The following is a 21,187-nucleotide window of genomic DNA, read 5'->3' on the forward strand; positions in this document are numbered from 1 at the left end:
TTTGAAAAGACAGGACGTCCAAACATATTCCCGTGACCTTTAAAAACGAAAGTAGAATAATTTCCATTCATCATGCGGTGGATTTTTGATCCGCCTCCGTGACTCGAAAGGCAGACATCATCTGCATTTATTGGGTGCAGATTTTTATGGCAAACTAGGTAACGCATTAATTGTTTGACTGGACCAAAAATATACAGAAAATGTTTCAAAAGAAGAAAATGTTTATATCAAAACAATAAAACGTAATATACAAATAATTCATAAAGCACTTCACATTTATTAAATCGCAAAGAAAGTAAAAGTTTATGAGGTTAAATGATGGAACAGTTTGCTTCAGTTCTATAACATGCAAAATATTGACTTTGTGTAACGAAAACGGCCGATTTCCGCATTCATTCTTTTTTAAAATTAATATTGTTTGCAGCCAACAACGGACACCATATTGATAATGAAAGAAGAATATTAATGGATAATTAAACATGCAAAATATAAATCTGGTTGTTGCATGCAAATTTTTTTTTCAGTTCTATAGCATGCAAAATATTGACTCTGTGTATCGAAAACAGCCGATTTCGCATTCATTCTTTTTTAAAATTCATATTGTTTGCAGCCAACAACCAACACCATATTGATAATGAAAGAAGAATATTAATGGATAATTAAACATGCAAAATATAAATCTGGTTGTTGCATGCAAAAGTATTAGTTTTTGCTAAAGTTTATTCATAATTTATTTCAAATCAACAGATTCCGCTAAACAGCTCATCTTTAGCGTATATTCATGACGTCATAATAAAATATTACGTCATTTTCATGTAAGTGGGATTAGAAGAACATCCTAGTTGTGTAAATAAAAAGAATAATTAAGCATAGTATGAAAGTTGAAAAACTGAAAAAAAATCTCGGCGGTATATAGCCAATAACGTCCCTTGTCCTCACACACAAGAACACACATTCATGACATATCATAATAGAAAATACCATTCTTGAGGCATATAAATTATAGGACATTGTGTTAGGCATGTCATTTCATAAGAACCCATTCTTGACATAGCATCGCATCAGGATTCCATAACCGGTCACAATATCATCTGAATCCTATACCCGACCCACAATTTCATCATTATGAATTGACATTTACATACAATACATAGTACATTTAGTTCCCTCAATGATGTGAGTTTATGTTCGCGGTTAGACCTGTTATCATTGATAATTCTGTTGTATATTCCATGTACAGGAGTATATTTCATTAGTTTCGGGGTATAGAGTGGTGCAGATTATTTTTTAACGGAAAACATGTTATCCAAATGTTGCCTTTCTTTGATAAAGATGTGTGTGAAGTCGTTAGTTGGGGGATTCTGTCGAAGGGAAGTTCGAGAAGGAGGCCTGGAGAAAAACTCTGCCTGGGAACCACACGAAAAGAGATCAGGAGGATCAAACGCCGAAGCTAGCGGTGCATGCCCAGTTAGTTCAACCTGTTTTCCAAGAGGCCGCTCCCATTCATCGTTACCCTGAGGCCTGGAAATAAAAGAATGGACATCATCAGAAACTCTTTTACACATTCATGATACTATACTGTTGGTGACATTGTGTTTGGATGAAGCTACCTTTCATTGGAGCATTTCTTCTTTATGCATAGCCCGGATGTTACAACGATCCCGACAGTCAAAACAGATATTGTCGCCAATAAACCAATGGCTGTTGTTGATAAATTTGATTTCTTGGGTGACAATGTCTTCCTTTGCAATGTGGACATCTGATCATCAGTAGTGACCACTGGACCATTTGTTGAAACTATTGTTTGTTCTGACATCGTGGTGCTGATCTCTGTTGATTCCATTGTAGTTGGACAATCTGAAATAACCAGTTATAAAAAAAAATTGAAAAATGCTTCCGATGTTTTTGTGAAAATAAGACGACAAATTTCAAGAAAAATTAATCTTTGAAAGATGTGATGGAAATCTGACGAAGTTCTCCGTAACTATGTGCCACAGTTAATTGCTTCTTTAATCTATGCTGTATTATTATCTTTATGAAAAAGGAAAAAAAATAACTCTGATCAACATCATCAATCCTATCAAAAACACAAAAATTGAAAGGGGGACAAACAAAGACCACTGGAAACATGAGAAGTGGGAGCAGGTGCTTAGGAGAAGTAATTATCGTCTGTTGACCGGTAACATGGTGATCTCTATATCTTAATTAGGAAAAGGGAGTTATCCACAGTCAAATTAGTATGTAAAGAACGTGCTAACAATTGATATGACAGACACTATTCGAGTTAATGACAGCATGTATATGGAATTTAAGTAGATTCAAAGACCATATAAATTCCGAAGTGCTGACTTTAAACGAGACTTTGACACCCTGATCTGTGAGATCAACTTATTTGTTCATATTTATTTCTACGACTTATGTATAGCTTAATAGCTAGTTTCAGGTGAAATTTAACCATTTACGTATACACTCTTTTCTTTATTTGAATGAAACAGTGAAGATGTCAAATAGTGACCAATTGCGTATATCATATATGTGCAATTTTACAGATTTGTCTTCATACACTGATGGTTTGCTAATTTTGAGATGTCATTAAAAGCAAAGATAGATTTGGTCATCATGCTTACCCTCTGTCCAGTTGTACTTGTTGACTGAAGGATCACACTTCCAACAGGAAGTATTAGACTCGAGATCGCCTGTCCCGATACACCTACCATTGATGTAGCAATATCCATCCTAAGATAGAAGATAAAGGTTTTAAGATTTACCGTCTTTCCTAACAAATTCAGGTACATTATGTAATATTTTACAAATCCCTATATATATATATATATATGCAAGGTGTAGATAACGAACAGTGATCAATCTCATAACTCCTACAAGCAATACAAAATAGATAGTTGGGCAAACACGGACCCCTGGACAAACCAGAGGTGGGATCAGGTGCCTAGGAGGAGTAAGCATCTCCTGTTGACCGGTCACACCCGCCGTGAACCCCATATCCTGATCAGGTAAACGGAGTTATCCGCAGTCAAAATCAGTGTGCCAAGAACGGCTTAACAATCGGTATGAAACACGTCAGACAGCATTTGACCCAATGCGAGGTTGTATTGACGAACTAGATCGTTATAACGACCATAGAATTTGCGAAATGCTGACTTCAATCGAGACTGTTGAAATCCCTGTACCATCAACTTGTTTGTCAGTAGCTTACCTCGATTTAAAAACTGACTATACCCAGAACAAGCTCTTGCATATCGAATCAGTTGAGATATATAAACACCATATGCAGGTGATAATGGAATATTGCTACATAAATGTGGGAAGTTGACGATGGAGAAGCTGAAATCATCCCGTTTGTCATACAGTTGAGTTGTTAATTTGCCGTTAATGTCTACTTTCAATAAAATATCTAAGTATGAAGCAGAAGTGGACGACTCTGTGATGTCCTTTATTTCGAGCTCACAGGGATATATCAAATCGACATATGAATGAAAGCTGTCATTGTTAATAGACAAAACGTCATCGATATATCTAAAAGTCGAATTGAAGGTCACAGCGAGAGATTTTTTCTTCTCACGTAGAAGTTGTTGAATAAATTCTGCTTCAAATGAATATAAAAACAGGTCAGCTAACAAAGGAGCACAATTCGTGCCCATGGGAATTCCAACAGACTGTTGGAAGACCTGATCACCAAAGACCACGAAGATATTGTCAATGAGGAACTCTAGCATGTTTTTTATTTCAACTTCAGAGTACTTGTGCGCGGAATCAGAGTGGTGTTTAACAAAGTAAGTTTTTGAATGACTGATCACTAGATATGAATATTTCCGTTTTTGTTGAAGAAGCAACTGGCTATGTTGTCAAAAAATCTAGTCTTTAATTTATCGTGAGGAATGGTCGTGTATAGTGTTGAAAAGTCATAGGTTTTAATACTATTGATTTTGGAAAAATTCTGTGATTTCAAGTTTACTAAAAGTTCTTTAGATTTTTTTAGAATCCACATTTGATTAACACCACTTCTGGCATATGTAGTCGCACAGTAAGTTTGAAGTTTCTCCTTCACAGCTTAACATTTTCGTGAGGAGCAAAGATAGGGGCTTGGTAGAGCACTTACTGGATCCAGCAATGTATCTTTGTTTGTAAGGGTTTTTATGTAGTTTAGGAATCCAGTATAGGTACGGTAACTCATATTCATTCGACCCATTGACTGGAATATTAAATATGTCTAAAACTGAAGCATGGTTTTGAAGAATTTCGTCTTTTGAAAGGGCAGTTGGAGTATAAGTATGATTACCAAAAGTGGAATTAATGCCAAGTTCGTTTAAAATACAGTTGTAATAATGAGCCTTACAAACAATATATACATAAATAACTGAATACCTGCAAAGTAAAATATGTATTTCCAGTGTCGTTGTTAAAGGTCTGGCACTGCGATTGGTACACATAAATAGAGTGATTTTCAGTAAAACGTGATCCGTCGTTCGACAGGGCGAACACAAACTCTGTTACCCAGGTATCGTTGTTACCATACACCAGAGAACAAGAGCCCTCAAAGAGAGTCCGGGCATCCAACTTGTCTGCGTACGATTCCTGAGATGTCATTGTATTAGTGTCTGAAATCTAAAATCATTTACATAGAATGAGAATTAGCCGGAAAATATATGCCGCTTTAAAATTGTCATACTAAATACTACACATGTGTATACAGGCTTTACCTCGTGTCTTATTACAGAGACTGTGTAATATGTTTTACCTCCTGTCTCGTCACAAAGCACGTGGTATTGGTGTTTTCAAGGAAATAAGATCCAAACATCGTAACGTCATCACAGTCTTCCTCCGAGCGGTCACAGAGGCCGTTTTCAAGGACATTTGTTATTGTAGGGGGCGCTGTTATATCAAAATAGCAGTCACTTCCGCCATATCCAGGATCACAGGTACAATTTCCTAACATTACAAGAAAGTAAAAAAAAGAAGATTTACAACAGGTAAATTTCAATTCTATGAATACACTCTGTTTAGAAGTTGCAGGGATTTGTTATATTCAATGCGTAAGAATCACAAAGATATAGGAAGACTATATTTACCGTCAATGCACTGTCCATTACCGCTACAGTTGTTTATACACACACTGAGAACTTGATAAGTAATGGCTGGCTGTTCTTCCTGAAGGGTTGCATTGGAATTAATCAGGACCTGGCACATGTCTATAGCGCTCTCAATGTGAACCGAGGTAAGATTCGGATTTCCTGTCAGCTAAATGGAAACAATTTGATGTCATTATGAAACCAAAAGAAAGAAAAAATGATGGAATATGATTATGAAATTCGAAATAGAACCAATATTTCGTGTTGATAGAGTGTTGAAAGCATTTATAACAGAACGATGATTATTACACAACATTGAAGACATTAAAAGAACATTGAGACTGAAATCTAATCGGTCAGAGCTGAAGGAACCGATAGCTAACCATGACGTCTAATACACAATTCTGAATAGAATTGTTGGAGAAGTCCGCCACGTTCTCAAAACAGGTTTGGTAGGTGACAGACTGCTCAAAAGCCGTATTACAAATAGTTGTCGCTTCATCCGCCGAGAGTGTGACGTCTCGTTTCGTTCTCTTTGTACTCCTCTCATTCTGCAACTAAACCAAGAAACAAAAATATATGTTGACTATGTTATTCAACACAAAGGTCTCTATTTCTTTCTTTTCCTTCATTTTCGTCTGTCTTTTGTGATCGTTTAAATGATGTGCAACACCAAAATGTATTTGGATGAGAGGTGACGATAACGAACAGTGATCAATCTCATAACTCCTATAAGCAATACAAAATAGATAATTTGGCAAACACGGACACCTGGACACACCAGAGGTGGGATCAGGTGCCTAGGAGGAGTAAGCATCCCATCCCCTGTCGGGGTTATCATATAAACGATGTGCCAGAGTAAACTTTTGCTATTATGTAAGACAATTGTAAACACAATGTTTTGAATCATACCAGTACGTCTGTGTGTGTAACTGGACGGTCATTTAACAACCTTATGTGCCTCTTTCTTCTACTACTGGCTTTGCGAACTAGACACGGATATTCCTTTCCCCTTGAAATAGTCCCACAATCCATGTAGCTTATATAATTACACTCCGTCTTTCCACTGTTACACGTGCATAGTGGGGTTTTAACACGACTCAGAGAAGTCAGTGTGTCGAGATCCATATTAGGATTCAAAAGGTCTTCATCATCTTCTACCCTGGAAATGAATGTTGTCATATATAATTTCATGTTATCAACTCAACGAAGTCAATTTCAGTAAAACGCATTGTTTTTAGATTAAAAAAATGTATCTTTGCTACTTAAGGAATGTTACCTCCAGGACATCGAGAAGTCATTCGGATGGTTGATCGTATCAAAATCATTTGGATCGTCTATTGCCCCATTCCTTCTTGTCAGATCGTTTACAGTCCCTCCTCCCAGAATGCCACACAGACCGGAACTTTTGTCAACATCCGCCACAGATGGATACACATACGTCTGGAGGAACCAGTCTCTGTCAAAATGGAGCGTTGTTTTCACGTAGGTACCGGTTGGAAAAAAAATCTGTGAAAATGTCATCACAATGAATGATAATACATCTGGCAAAACAGATTTTGTTTGTACTATACGATGTGCATTCTCCAATATCAAACGGAAAGATATAATTCTGAGAGACTTCTTGCTTGATAGGAATATATACAAATGTTTTTGTGTATATTGAAAATCTCTCAACTTATCATGTAAACAAGTGTGATTTTGTGCATAATGAGAATATCCCAATTTATCATGAAAACAAGTGTATATCTCACTTGATCATGTAAACAAGTGTATAATGGAGATTTTATTATGCATACATATCTAGATATATCTCACCTTGTATGATTTGTCGGCCTCTTTTATCACTTTCAGTGAACTATCATCACACACAGGATATCTGATATATTGGTGGCCGTTACATGCGTTAAAGATAAAAACGTCCTTACCAGATCGAACAGCCAAAGCACAAATGCATCTTGCGGTCGGAAACATGCATTTGTGATGTCTTACTTGCACCTGTAAAAAGAACTACATGTATCTTGTTCAATTTAACTTGATATAAAACGTTGGAAATGCAAGGTGCCATGGTAATTGATTGCAAGTAATTATATTTTTAAGTTATTGAAAGGGATATCTAATTGTCTTATTCGAGATATTGTCAAGTGTATCTAATGGAAAACACACCGATACTGAATATTTGTTATTGTATTTAATTTCTAAAAAGTATGGTTAAAAAAATGCATAGAAATACAGTGAATCACATTTCATTCGCGAGAACATTATTTACGCATAATGTCGAGAGACTAACAGTACGCTAAAATTTAGTTCTCGTAAATAAGCTTAGAAGACTTAGATATACTGTTTAGGAGGAAATAACTCACGGTGAAAATATTCAGCTGTATTCACGGTCGAGACAAGTCCGTGAATTCATGAAACCGTGAATAGGTTTTATAAAGAGGAGATATCCTTGTTTTATAGTTCACTTAGGCTGCCTGAAAATATCTGGATTTGACGTAGTCAGAATACAATACACTTATAAGTATACGCTTTCTATAATTACGTACTGTATTTCAATTATTTATAATGGTCATGTACTTTTAGCTTTAACCACTCAAATCAGTCATTATTTAACCATTCATGTTTTAATCTGCCCTTTGTTTTAAAGGTGGATCCAACTATCGTTGTTTGATCAATCAAAACACAAGCGGCCTCCACGTGGAATCACATGCGTGTACAAGTCCCTTCGCACCTTTATCTCTGGGATTAATCACATGTGTACAGACCCTTGCGCACCTTTACCTCTGGGATTAATCACATGTGTACAGGCCCTTGCGCACCTTTACCCCGGGGATTAAACACCTGGGAATTTGTTAGCATGTTTGTGTAACTCGGGCTTTTATGTTTTCACTTATCTGTCATTTCGAACTTTATAGTGACAAAACAAAAACGTTTCTCAACACAATTTACACACCGTAGATCACTTATCTTATTAAAAGAGGGAGCTGCATCAAACCATAAACGAGAAAATAATTGTATATACGAATTATATTATATTTTCTCATAGCTGATACAGCTTCCAATTTATCTCTTCGTTTCTGCCATTATCATAATCACCCAATTAAGACTAATAGTTATTCAAACTTTTGTGATGTATAAATGAAAACTAGAACATAATATGTAAATTTCCTCTGCAAAAGACAATGCAATGATTTCTAGATATGCATAACGTTACATATCAACTCAAATTTAAAATCAAAATGAAATTGGCTTCTACATGTTTGACTACATTTGATATTTAGTTACCTCTTGGTCATGTACTTGGTTACGGTATAAAAGGTATGTGTATCCAGTTTTGCACCCATTCTCTTGGCATTCATATGGACTACAAAATATAAAAGAAAATACCTCAAATATATTTTGTATTATATATATATATATATATATATATATATATATGTGTGTGTGTGTGTGTGTGTGTGTATGTATATATAAATATAATTCAATAAAAAAGCAGGAAAATATGGAGTTCTAAAATAGATTTAAATCACAAATTAAACCACAAATTAAATCACAAAGCGCTAGTGATTTAAATAAATTTTGCAACTGCATACTTTTCTGCTTTTTTATTTCTATTTGGATTATATATATATATATATATATATATATATATATATATATATATATATATCTTCATTTTGCATGAAAGAAAAATGTTTACTCAACAACATAGATCTTGATTCAGCTCTAAGTTCTTAATATCTCGGTCATTATATTTCAACATCTGGTTCGTTTACTTTAGCACAATTAAGAAAAGCCATGAACCACAAGCATTTGTGTGAAAAGAGTGTCAGCTAACACTCTCTAAATACATATCCATACTCTTCTTTTATTTGTTAAAATCTCGGAACATGGAACGATATCGGCCCATAGTTTTAAAACTCAGGACATATGTTAAATCTAAATACACACTACAGATGAAAACTTATTTTGTCATTGATCAATAATGTTGAATACAGAAAAAAATATTTATTAGGTTTAGAACTTGAGGTCATCAACTAATGATTGAAACAGGTAGGTATAAGAAAATTCCACCACATTTAAGAATGTGTCAACATTGTAGTTCAAATGATGTTGGGGATGAAAAGCATAGTTTCTTTTACTGACAAAAGTTACAAAAAGTTGTAAATGAAGAAAGCTGTAATTTTTCCAATCTCAACCAATTGACAAATCTACTTGGTTGATGAATAACGAGATAAAAAAAAATGTTGCTACAATTGTCGAAAGTTATATATTTTATTTGTGATTAATACAGCATGGGGTTCTCTGTCTAAATCCCAGTATCGGTACACATTAAATCTGTTTGTGTCAATCATTCATAATACAAGCACTCTTTTTCTAATTAACACTTGTATATATGTCTTGGGATGGTAACTTTCGGTACGAGGTGGAACACTTGATACATGTAAATCATCTGTATCTGTATTTGTTACATATATATTCAGATGAACAACATTAGGTGGCGTAACATTAACTATTTTCCCAATAACATCGTATGAAAGAATCTACATATGAATTTGAAGACGGCTAAAATAAACCATTGACTATATTCTACAAAATAAAGCGTTGGTTCGTCTAACTACCGTGTTAAAATATCGAACATACTCGCCAGAATAAGATCAAACACAAGGAAAAACTACTCACTACGTATCAAACGTCCTCATATGTGGGTCAGCTAAAGAATAGCAGTATTTGCCTTTCCATTCTGTTTCATTCTCAACAATGTTGACCTGTAAGTAAAGATATGGCTAAGAAATAACTTCATATTTCCAGATACTTATCATACTGTGTCTGTGTATGTTTTCTTCTGATATTTACCGTGATATCAGGTAGAGCGACACCGTTAAATACTGATGCTGCCTCTTCGTCGCTTCCGCCAGATTTCAGTCGCAGAATCATAATGTTATTTATTCGATATCCAAGGTCATCTTTATTGTAGATGGTCATCGTATACTCTTTATACCAGTTACTTCGATTATCGTACTTGTGTCTTTCTTGATAAGGAATACTCGGTATCTTAATGTCACAAAGATTAGCCGCGCCATTAACGGTACAGTCTCCTTTAATGTCATCAGGAAAGTTTAGCGCAATGGGAAGAAAATCATGCGGCAGGACTGAAGGATAAGGAAATTCTAACGTAGGACGAGTATAAGGAATTGTTGGACGAACACGTACAGTTGCTTCTCCTTTTCTTTCCATGTCAATCGATGTTGTTAAAACCTAAGAAATGAAGATACTACAGTCATTTTTGCTTTAGATTTTCTCTCTGAACGTTTTATCCATATGCTCGAAAAGTTTCAATGAAGTCTTACCTCAATTCCAGCAAAGAAAGTGGAACTAGACGTCAAATTGCAGGGGTAACTGTCGAGCGATTTCTTTGCTCCAACGGCACAATGAATCTGCAAGGAATTTTACTAATTGAACAAAATGACATATGTCTCAAATAGTAGTATGAAAGGTGAAGATAACGAACAGTGATCAATCTCATAACTCCTATAAACAATATAAAATAGGTAGTTGGTCAAACGCGGACCCCTGGATATACCAGATGTGGGATCAAGTGCTTAGTAGGAGTAAGCACCCCTTGTCGACCGGTCACACCCGCAATGATCCCCATATATTTTGTGAAATCCTCAACTAATTAAGAAATTCTAACAAACACATTTTATTTGATCAAATTAAAAGATAGTATACAATATTTCAGCCTTTTTAATCTTGTAAGATACATAACAGAGTAACACAAATTTGGAACGATTGAACATGAAATCGTCAAATCGAATCCCATTGAATTTTGAATCTTGTCATTATATCCGATTCTAGGTCATCTTCACAAGTCAAGGGTTATTGATTCGTTACTCACCATTCAAAACATAGGTTTGGGGCAGAGGATGACACAATAAGACAAAATTAAATCATCCAATGAGATTCCTTGTTTAAGATGCAAGTTTGGTAAGAGCAAAAACAGAAAGTAAACAATGGTCTTCATTGGGTACTTTTCTCAAGCTCATGAGCATTACGTATTTATTTTATATGTAACTTAATTAATATTTTGGTCCCTCGAATGTTGTAGCTATTTATTAATCTATTTTAGTTTAATTAACTTGTTCAAGCTTTTGAAACACAATCGACAAGCAAACTTGGACAATCCATCGTTGTCTTGCGGCTCGTATTCTAAAATGCTTCTTTAAAAATCAATTCCCTAAAATCAATGGACGGTCACAAATTCTAAATGTGGGTGATACCGCGCCACGCGTGTTTAGTTTTATTTTCAACGGATTTTAAAAGCAACTATCTGATTGGCTCCACGCTACAAGCTGCAAACTACTCATATGCTCCGTCTCGAGCCCATGTTTTGAATGGTGACTGATGTCAAGAGTTAGTACGAGGTAACGAATTAATAACCTTGACTTGTGAAGAAGATTCAGGATCTTCATTGATCATACACACAACTAATTAATGTAAAATGTAGAATTTTCATAGATGTAAAATGAAAATTGAAAAGAATCCCGGTCGTTATAAAAAGCTAATCTGATTCTCTGCAAAGTGTAATGAAAGTTAAATCAATATTCAAAACCATTTAAAAATTATTTTTAAACGAACTAGAATTATTTTTTCCAATAATTCTTCACACAATTATTGAAAATTAGTACAAAAATGGAAATTAACGGGGTTCGATTTGACTGGCTACTTTACACGGCTACGTCGACAAATGGAATGATTTAAAGCTGAGTATTTTTAGATCACATGGGGTTTTAATGAATATTTGAAAGTATATTTGGACGCAATTAAAGTGGAAAAATATGTAAGGTATTTTTTGATGTTTTTAGATAATAAATGTTGAGATGGCGATTCGGATTTCAAACATTTCGGTTGAGCATCACTGAATAGACATTATTTGTCGAAATGCGCATCTGGTGCATCAAAATTGGTACCGTATAAGTTTTACATCGATATAAAACCTTAGCCGTGCAATTTTTTTTCTGTGCCGTAAATCGAAAGTTTTTATAAGGAACGGATCTGTAGCTCTCTGGTCTGTCCCAATTATTTCCCTATAGAGTTACAAATCTATAGTTATCTACAGCTACATGCAAGGTGAAGATAAAAAACAGTGATCAATCTCATAACTCCTACAATCAATACAAAATAGATAGTTGGACAAACACGGACCCCTGGACACACTATAGAATTTGCGAAGTACTGACTTCAATGGAGACTGTTGAAACCCCTGTGTCATCAACTTGTTCAGTAGCTTACCTCGATTTAAAAACTGACTATACGCAGAACAAACTCTTGCATATCAAATCAGTTGAGATATATAAATACCATAGGTGCGGGTGATAATAGATTATAATATAAATGTCAAGATAAGGAAGAGTTATCAATCTAAAAAGTCTAAAAGAGCAATACAAAATAGAAAGATGGGCAAAATCGGACCCCTGGACACACCAGTGGTAGGATCAGGTGCGTAAGAGGAGTAAGCATCCCCTGCCGGCCTGTCTCACCCGTCGTGAGCCCTAAACAGAATAATGCGTAGTCCAATGAGGATGCCAAGAACGACCTAACAATTGGGGTATAAAACAAGTCAGACAGCAGAGGACACAATGGTAGATTTTATTGGCAAAGTAGATGATTATAACGATCATATACTTTGCGAAATACTGACGTTAAACGAGACTGTTGAAACGCCTTAAACATAAACTTGTTTGTCAGTAATATACTTCAATTCAAAAAATGATCATAAGCAGAATACGTTGTTGCGTATTGAATCAATTAAGATATATAAACACTATATAGAATGCATGTAAGAAGGCCGTCAACATAATCCTCTGTCATGAAAAAAGTTAAGTCTTGTATTCCACCATAAGTTAAATTCTGCAGAGGTAAGAACACATAGACATACACAAAGCAAAGAAGGCATATAGAAATATACTTTTTGTTTAGTATAATGAGCACAAGTAAGCGGACAGACACACATTATATTAACCACCGTTAGTTTGAGATGGATAAGTACGAGTAAGAAGAAACAGACAGAAAAGAGTTTCTGCTTGTTTAATAGTATAAGTACAAGTAAGAATAAACGAACACATGGATATTAGTTACTATTGGTTTAGTACATATGATATTACCAAACATCCTATCTTCTTCCCCGCTTTCCATAAATCCTCAGTGGTAAACAAGGCCTCGTTTAGCGAGGAGGAGTTCATGACTTGGTCGTTAGTAATCTTGGTGTTGTCCACATACCACTGAACATGGTAATACAAAGAACTGTCAGGGAGCGGATCAAACACACACCGTAGCTGTACTATAGGGTTCCACTGAATGGATCCCTCGGGGGCGGTAGGACTGTTCGTGTTTTTTGTATAGGATACACCATGATAAGTAACGTTTGGGTTTGTTGGCGTTTCTGCGACACCTAAGAAATACAGGAAGAATATTGCACGGAAAATTCATTTGATTGCTCAGTAATGATTTGTTAGTTTTCTTTTGGAATTCTGCCGAAATGCTAAAAACTTACAGTCTTCATCTCCAATTTTTTCTAAAAGAAAGATAAATGAAACAATGTCATAATTTCAGTTGAATACATCTCATTTTGTGTCCTTCTAAAGATTTCAAAACGTATCCATAGTATTTCTGCAAGACAATTAAAATGTTGTCATAGGAAAAACATGTAATTATACCAAAACAGTACGCTGAGTTGCAAGATTCCAGAGGAACGAGGTTGTAAACAAGAAAAGATTGACATCGTTTGATTTTGATGGTGACACTATTCTGACAATGACTCGCAAATCCAATCCCACAAATTTGCACATCGATCTCATCGCCAACAGCTGCCGGGAGTATGCCTGTAATGAAAAATTCTGTTGTAATATCATATGGCGATATGATATACCCCAGTGAATTCGACAAAAATACACCACATAATCTTCCCTATTTGGTTGATATCGGGATATTCTATTACATATAGATGTTATTGACAAACGAGTAGATATATTGTTTATGACACCTGGGATGACTTCAGGTTCTCCATCGTCAACTTCCCATATCTATATAGCAATTGTTCAACATCACCTGTATGACTTTTTATGTCTCTCTACTGAATCAATACACATAAGCATGTTCTGCGTATGATCGAAGTTTAAAATCATTGGAACATGTTGAGAATGAAAAGTTACTGACACAGGGGTTTCAAGACTATCACTTGAAGTCAACATTTTGCTAATTCTATAGTCGTTATAATGATCTTAGTAGGATACACAACCTGTCGGTTTCATGCAGTATGATGCGTTTTAAACTAATTAGAAGGTCGTTCTTTTGATACTGATTTTGATTGCGGATTACTGCGTTTACCTGATCAAGATATACAGAGATATACTCATAGCGTATGCGACCGGTCAAGAGGGGTTGTTTCCTCCTTTGTTCCCAACTCTGGTGTGTCCAACGGTCTGTCTTTGTCCTAATCTTAATTTTGCATTCCCCATGGATTTTATAAACGAAAGACCACTGTTTGTTAGTTTCACTCTTTATCATCAAATAGCTGTGATTACTCGATTCTTCTCAAGTGATTTCAAAATTTTAAAACGCTTATAAAGAATGCTATCATAGAATAGAACAGAAATAAACCCAGTCGGAAACAAAATCTATTATTAGTTAGACAAAGTTCACAAATGCTCTCTTTCAGTAACGTAGCATGGTTGACAAGACCAACTATTAACGCAAGCGTCAAATGTGACTGCACCTACTTGGTCACTATCAAAACTATGTAAAGTGAAAAATTGAAGATAATGAACTATGATCAATCTCAAAAATACCATAAAGAATACAAAATTGAGAGTATGGTAAACACGGATACCTGGAATTATCAGAGGTGGGGATCAGGTGCCCTGGAGTAAGCATTACATATTTACAATAAAGAAACAAACCGTTTAGAAACCAATCTGATTAAAATCAGATCCTAAAATACGCTCACAATCGCTACAATAGGAGCTGACATAACCCCATAGTGGGTCATGTCCGCATGACCTTTCGCTTGGAATATTCATGAGAACTATCAGCCAGTCAGATTGCGCCATACAGACAATGATGGCTATTTAGGCGGTTCCTGGCAATTCGTAAACCTCTCTCCCACGAAGTTTACTCCACAATGTAAAATTGTATATTCTCGCATAACGAATTTTAAACTTTCGCAATAATGCCTCATCTATTCCGTTCATACAATCAACAAAACGTACGATATGAAATATACCCAAATTAAATTAATTGTGAATTCCGATTTATGTATGAATAGGGATAGGTACGATTTGAATAGATTTTAAGATGGTTTACTTAAATAAGGCGAGGAATATAACGCCAGTCGACGTAAACGGTGCATTGTGACGTCACTCCTAGCTGCGATATCTTTTCTTTCAAACCAAACAATCGCAGCCATTTTCCTTGAATTGTGAACTCCATCGGGATATTTTAGCGTTTGAATGAAAGAAAACCCGCAGAGAATACAGAAGTTGTTTAAAGCGCATGTTTTGTGTGCAGTCGTCTGTCAAACGCACAACAATTTTTATTGCATTTCTAATGTAAATAATGACGAAAAGGTTCATGGGAGAAAAATTATCGTTGGTATAAATCGACAGGGTCAATTTGATTGGCTTAACGAAAGGTCATGCGGACGTAACCCTAAATGGGGTTATGTCAGATCCTAGTGTTGCGATCTAAGTGAGCGGATCTCAGGATCTGGTTTTAATCAGATTGTTTAGAAACCTTTATATTTTGCTACATTAGTTCTTCACTGTAGTTCATTCTGACAGGCTAAGGGTATTGTAAACATTTTAGTAAATATTCCATCGTATTAAGTAACTTTCAAAATACTTATATATAGACATGTATGTTAAATATATTCAACTATATATAAAAATACGTATTTCAATTTTTAAAGCAATGTATAATGAATAGAAATAATCCTACAACAAAGAGAAAGCAAATACTACAAATTTTGATTAATTGAAAAAACAACAACATAAACCTAAATTGTCGCTTTCAGTTCGAAAATACATAGTACGAGATTACAGATTGATGTCACTAAAAGTTATTGTAATTTATCAAAAAATCGTGATCCAATTAAAATAATCAATGGTATTGATGACTTTGGATAAATATAATTATGTTTATTATTTCATAGGGCTCATGGCGGGTGTTACCGATCGACAGGGGATGCTTGCTCCTCCTGGTCATCTGGTTTCGGCTCTGGTGTGTCCAGGGGTCCGTGTTTGCCCAACTATCTATTTTGTATTGCTTATGGGATTTATGAGTTTGATAACTGTTCGTTACCTTTTATAATCTAGCAAATCAAGGTCGTCTTTCAAACACCTGACGGCCGATAATAAAGTTTATTTCAGACAGTATATATCTTATACACGATTGGAAACAACATCATGACATTTTGCTTTTTGCGTGTATGGTTAATTATGAAAATACAATCATAGCATTTTGAAACTAAAACATCGACCTGATGAAGGTTCATCCGACTTGAGATTTATCCTGGTTAGATATATTTAATGCAGACCTAATCATTTTTTTTAGTCATGCAGTTTTCATTGATGTTCTACATCGCTGTTATGCAGATGACACCTAAGCTTATGTAGTCTTCAAGCCTAAAGATAACTGGTAAAATACCACTAGCCGCCTTGAGGCTTGTATGGACGAAATCAAGATGTGGATATTCGCTAACATGCTAAAATTAAATAAGGACAAAACAGAGTTCATTGATTTTTCACCGAAAACCATAGTCACTGACTCACAATCGTACACTCCGAATTTTGCCGACATTATTATCAATGAAGCACCGTTTGTCAAGAACCTAGGTGTACGATTTCATAAGACACTTTGCATGCAAAATCAAATATCATATGTGTCTCGTGCTTGCTATCATTAACTACGTAATATCGGACGAATACGGTCACTCGTCATAGAATATGCGTGCAAGACCTTAATATGTGCCTCCGTAGCATCTCGGCTCAACTACGCCAATGCTCTTTTTTCCGGTATTAACACAACCGACCTGGCAAAACTGCAGCGGATACAGAATATGGCAGCAGGAATCACCACTCGTACCAAGAGAAGTGATCACATAACTCCAGTGCTGATGTCTTTACATTGGTTTCCTATTGACAAGCGCAGACAATACAAAATCAGTCTCTACTCATATAAGGTAATTCATAAGATGGCACCAAATACTTGGAAGAGGGGATCACTGTTTACCAACCAAATCGTTCCCTAAGATCTGAAAATTCACTGACATTAGTTCGACCTAGATGTCGAACCTCCACATATGGGAACAGGCGCTTGGATATGGCAGCCGCTACACTCTGGAACTATCTGCCTGATACCCTCCGCCGTTGTCAGAATTTTAACACTTTTAAAAAAAAAATTAAAAACACATCTTTCTAGACTTGCATATTATTAGTATTATTGGTGGTTAAATTTTTATGGTTTCTTTACCACCAGTTTTAATATGACTTTTTCAAGGGTATATTTGAATATCTATTTCAACTATTATATTTTATATCAATTGATTGTACGGCGTGGAAGTTTCTTAGTGCACAGCATGTTTTAAATTTTAGTAATTTTACTTCACATTATTAATGTTTTGCTAGCATTATTTTGATATTATTTGTCTTAATGCTATTGTAATTTCCTTTTACTACTTTTCTAACATGCTGTGTCATTGTTATTGCGTACAGCGCTTTAAAGTGGTTATTTATAGTCAAATAGGGCGCTATGTAAATGATGATAATAATAATTATTATTGATGGTGCTAATCTCAGAAGCATATACACAATATATTTTTGCATTTTTTCCCCATTGTAACCGAAGGAAACAATATCAGAATAGTGAAATATTGATGTAGCCATATCAGTTTTAATTGCAGAATTATTTTAGCAAGATATTCAAAGGAGTAGGTCCATAAGGAAATCTGAACCTATGTAAAAATACTGCATATAAATCGTCAATCTATTTGCATGTTCAAAGTGAATTAAACTGAAATGATTTTTCTTAGCAAAACCGCTAGTTGAATTCAGTCTAGAATTTCGCTGAGAACAGAAATCGTTATTGCAGGACATACACACCATATGAGGATGATAATGGAACATTGCTACATAAATATGGTTCGTTAACGACGGAGAAGTTGAAGTCATCCCTTTTGTCGTAAACCAGAGTTGCCAGTTTGCCGGTAACATCTACTTTCAATTATATATCTAAGTATGAAGCAGATGTGAAGGACTGTGATGTCTTATAGTTCGAGTTCACCGGGGTCTACTAAATTGACACATGAATGACAACAATTATTGTTAATAGAAAAAACATTGTCGATATATCTTAATGTCGATTTGTGAGTCACAGTAAGATATTTTGCCTGCTCTTGTAATGGTTTTTGACTAAATTCTGCCTCGTACGAATGTTGAAAACATCCCAGCTACATGTATGTATTAAACCCACACTAGACAGGTATTGTGTTGACACTCTATTCCTATGGTACCTTTAATTCTTATAATCTCTCATTCAAGACAATAGTGCAGGGATATTTAAACTCTAATCACTGTAGTAAAACAATTAACATTGAAGATTACCTAAAATAACTATGTAGATGGCATCAACTTTAACAAATTGATATCATTATGAAATATTTTATCAATTTATTATAACTTATACCTATCATCGAATGTCAATTTTCAATTCTCTCATATCATGAAATTGTATTCATGTCTGATTTTATCTTCTATAACCATCACGTCATGAATGTAGATAATTAATATACCACTGTCGAAATATACTAAGCCCTACTCTCTCTCTCTCTCTCTCTCTCTCTCTCTCTCTCTCTCTCTCTCAAATATTTCAATTCAATGTTGCTCCGTATAGGTTAGCTCTCAATTTTTACTGATCTGTGATCACTGTTCATTATTTGCACCTTTCATACATTACCCGATATAAACAAAATGTCAAATCAATTTTTAACAAATTTTGTTACGTTATGACATGTTTAAGTGTAAGAATGATGAATGAATCGTTCATAATTGCATTTTAAAATCTACATTATTTACCATTCATGTAAAATGGGTATAAAGTTCCGCATTTCCCAAGCGTAGGAGGTGAGGTAGGCATTAGGAAAGTAGGTGCGCTGTACCACCCCGGCGTCAGATAGCGATCACACAGAGGGACAGAGTCCACAACAAAAGAAGTACTTCTCTTCAGAAGGTCTCCCAATTCTTGATGATTTCCGACGGAACAAGGATCAGAGTCATCAGCAGAAGCTAAAAGAAAGAAATGCCTCGAACTTTCAAGTAAAGGAAGCGAAGGAAGCATTCAATAATATTTCTTTTTATCAGTTATCTACGCAAATCCATTTTGAATAAATACCGCATCCTCATATTCATGATAAATACAAAACAAAAACTTTCAAACATTGTTTGACTATTAGCAGTACTTCATCTCATCAACTTGTTGTTCATTAAATCGTTGGCCAGATTAATCGAAACTAACATGATCAAACCTACCTACTGGTTACTTGTTTGTAACTCAGTACTGTAGAGTGAAATTTGGACTGTTGACGATCCAGCTTGGAGTTTATTTTAGACCAGATTTATTCAGAAGACAACAAGTGTATATCTCTTGTTTATAGGGTGTCTGCCGTTTACCTCACACTATGATAGTTACTGACCTTATTTCAGAAAAAGTCTCTCTGTTGACAATGGATACACAATATCAAGATTGTTAGATATTTACTTTTATTTCTCCAGCTAAAGCACAGAAACTATTCTTTTATTGTCAAACAGACCATATATCTCACCGGTGATATTTTACTTTTACCTTACTGAGAAATCTTGCCATATATATATATATATATATATATATATATATATATATATGTGTGTGTGTGTGTGTGTGTGGGTGTGTAAGACTCCAAAGTGCGATGGGATTCCAAAGTGCGATGGTCACGCCAAACCCCGATGATGTGACACGCCGAAGTGCGATGGTCCAAACTCATGCGCCAAAGTGCGATGGTCTGACACGACAAAGTGCGATGGTGTGACACGCCGAAACCCATTGGTTTGTAAACGACACAATGTTGTGGTACAGACTGTACCAACCGTGCGCTGTTTCACTAAAATATCAGTGCAAAATCCATGCATAAAAATAAGAAGTTCAACTTATTTCATTACCATCTAGTTGTCGTGTTATTAAAGACCAAATTTTCCAACGTGAAATCGTATTAAATGTTTTGCATTATAGGATATCCCGAAGATTTTATTACGTGTACATCACGTGTAATAAATGATCATGAATCAAAACATGTTTGGGCGAAGTAGATAGTTCGACAACAAATATACGTTGCCGTTCTCACTATCCTCAACATTGTATACCTTGCCGTTGCTGTCGTTCGTGTTGCATTTCTTCAGTTTTATTTTGAGAGACGTTAAGAATGACATCACAATGACGTGACGTCACAAACGTTACTGAACGCCGCACCATCGGACTTTCGCGTGGCCATCGCACTTTGGCGTCCGTAACGTTAACAAACCATCGTTCTTTGGCGCAGAACATCGCACTTTTGCGTGACCATCGCACTTTGGAGCGAACATCGCACTTTGGAGTCTTACATATATATATATATATATATATATATATATATATATATATATATATATGCAAGGTGAAGATGACGAACAGTGATCAATCTCATAACTCCCATAAGCAACACAAAATAGATAGTTTGGCAAACACGGACCCCTGGACACACCAGAGGTGGGATCAGGTGCCTAGGAGGAGTAAGCATCCCCTGTTGACCGGTCACACCCGCCGTGAGTCCTATATCCTGATAAGGTAAACGGAGTTATCCGCAGTCAAAATCAGTGTGTGAAGAACGGCTTAACAATTGGTATGAAACACGTACACACACACACACACACACACACACACACACACACACACACACACACACACACACACACACACACACATATATATATATATATATATATATATATGTGTGTGTGTATGTGTGTATGCAAGGT

General features: G+C 35.4%; 1 protein-coding gene across 3 annotated transcripts in view; it reads right to left on the reverse strand.

Annotated features, from left to right (window-relative positions):
• Positions 1–203: 203 nt before the first annotated feature.
• The window catches only part of LOC125674295 (von Willebrand factor D and EGF domain-containing protein-like), a 28,131-nt gene continuing 7,147 nt past the window's right edge, over positions 204–21,187 (reverse strand). For all 3 annotated transcript variants that reach the window (XM_048911422.2, XM_048911421.2, XM_048911423.2), the window contains exons 3-20: positions 19,217–19,426; positions 13,805–13,969; positions 13,642–13,662; positions 13,253–13,539; positions 10,439–10,525; positions 9,945–10,346; positions 9,771–9,856; positions 8,373–8,451; positions 6,906–7,085; positions 6,367–6,596; positions 6,000–6,249; positions 5,471–5,644; positions 5,088–5,256; positions 4,757–4,947; positions 4,384–4,623; positions 2,628–2,736; positions 1,611–1,857; positions 204–1,521 (exon numbers count right to left, since the gene is read on the reverse strand). In XM_048911422.2, the coding sequence (XP_048767379.2) occupies positions 1,281–1,521; positions 1,611–1,857; positions 2,628–2,736; positions 4,384–4,623; positions 4,757–4,947; positions 5,088–5,256; positions 5,471–5,644; positions 6,000–6,249; positions 6,367–6,596; positions 6,906–7,085; positions 8,373–8,451; positions 9,771–9,856; positions 9,945–10,346; positions 10,439–10,525; positions 13,253–13,539; positions 13,642–13,662; positions 13,805–13,969; positions 19,217–19,426 (3,368 nt within the window). In that variant the 3' untranslated portion in view covers positions 204–1,280. The remainder of the gene's footprint in view (positions 1,522–1,610; positions 1,858–2,627; positions 2,737–4,383; positions 4,624–4,756; positions 4,948–5,087; positions 5,257–5,470; positions 5,645–5,999; positions 6,250–6,366; positions 6,597–6,905; positions 7,086–8,372; positions 8,452–9,770; positions 9,857–9,944; positions 10,347–10,438; positions 10,526–13,252; positions 13,540–13,641; positions 13,663–13,804; positions 13,970–19,216; positions 19,427–21,187) is intronic.

Source organism: Ostrea edulis, chromosome 3 (assembly GCF_947568905.1).
Source record: "Ostrea edulis chromosome 3, xbOstEdul1.1, whole genome shotgun sequence".
Taxonomy (NCBI): Eukaryota; Metazoa; Mollusca; class Bivalvia; order Ostreida; family Ostreidae; genus Ostrea; species Ostrea edulis.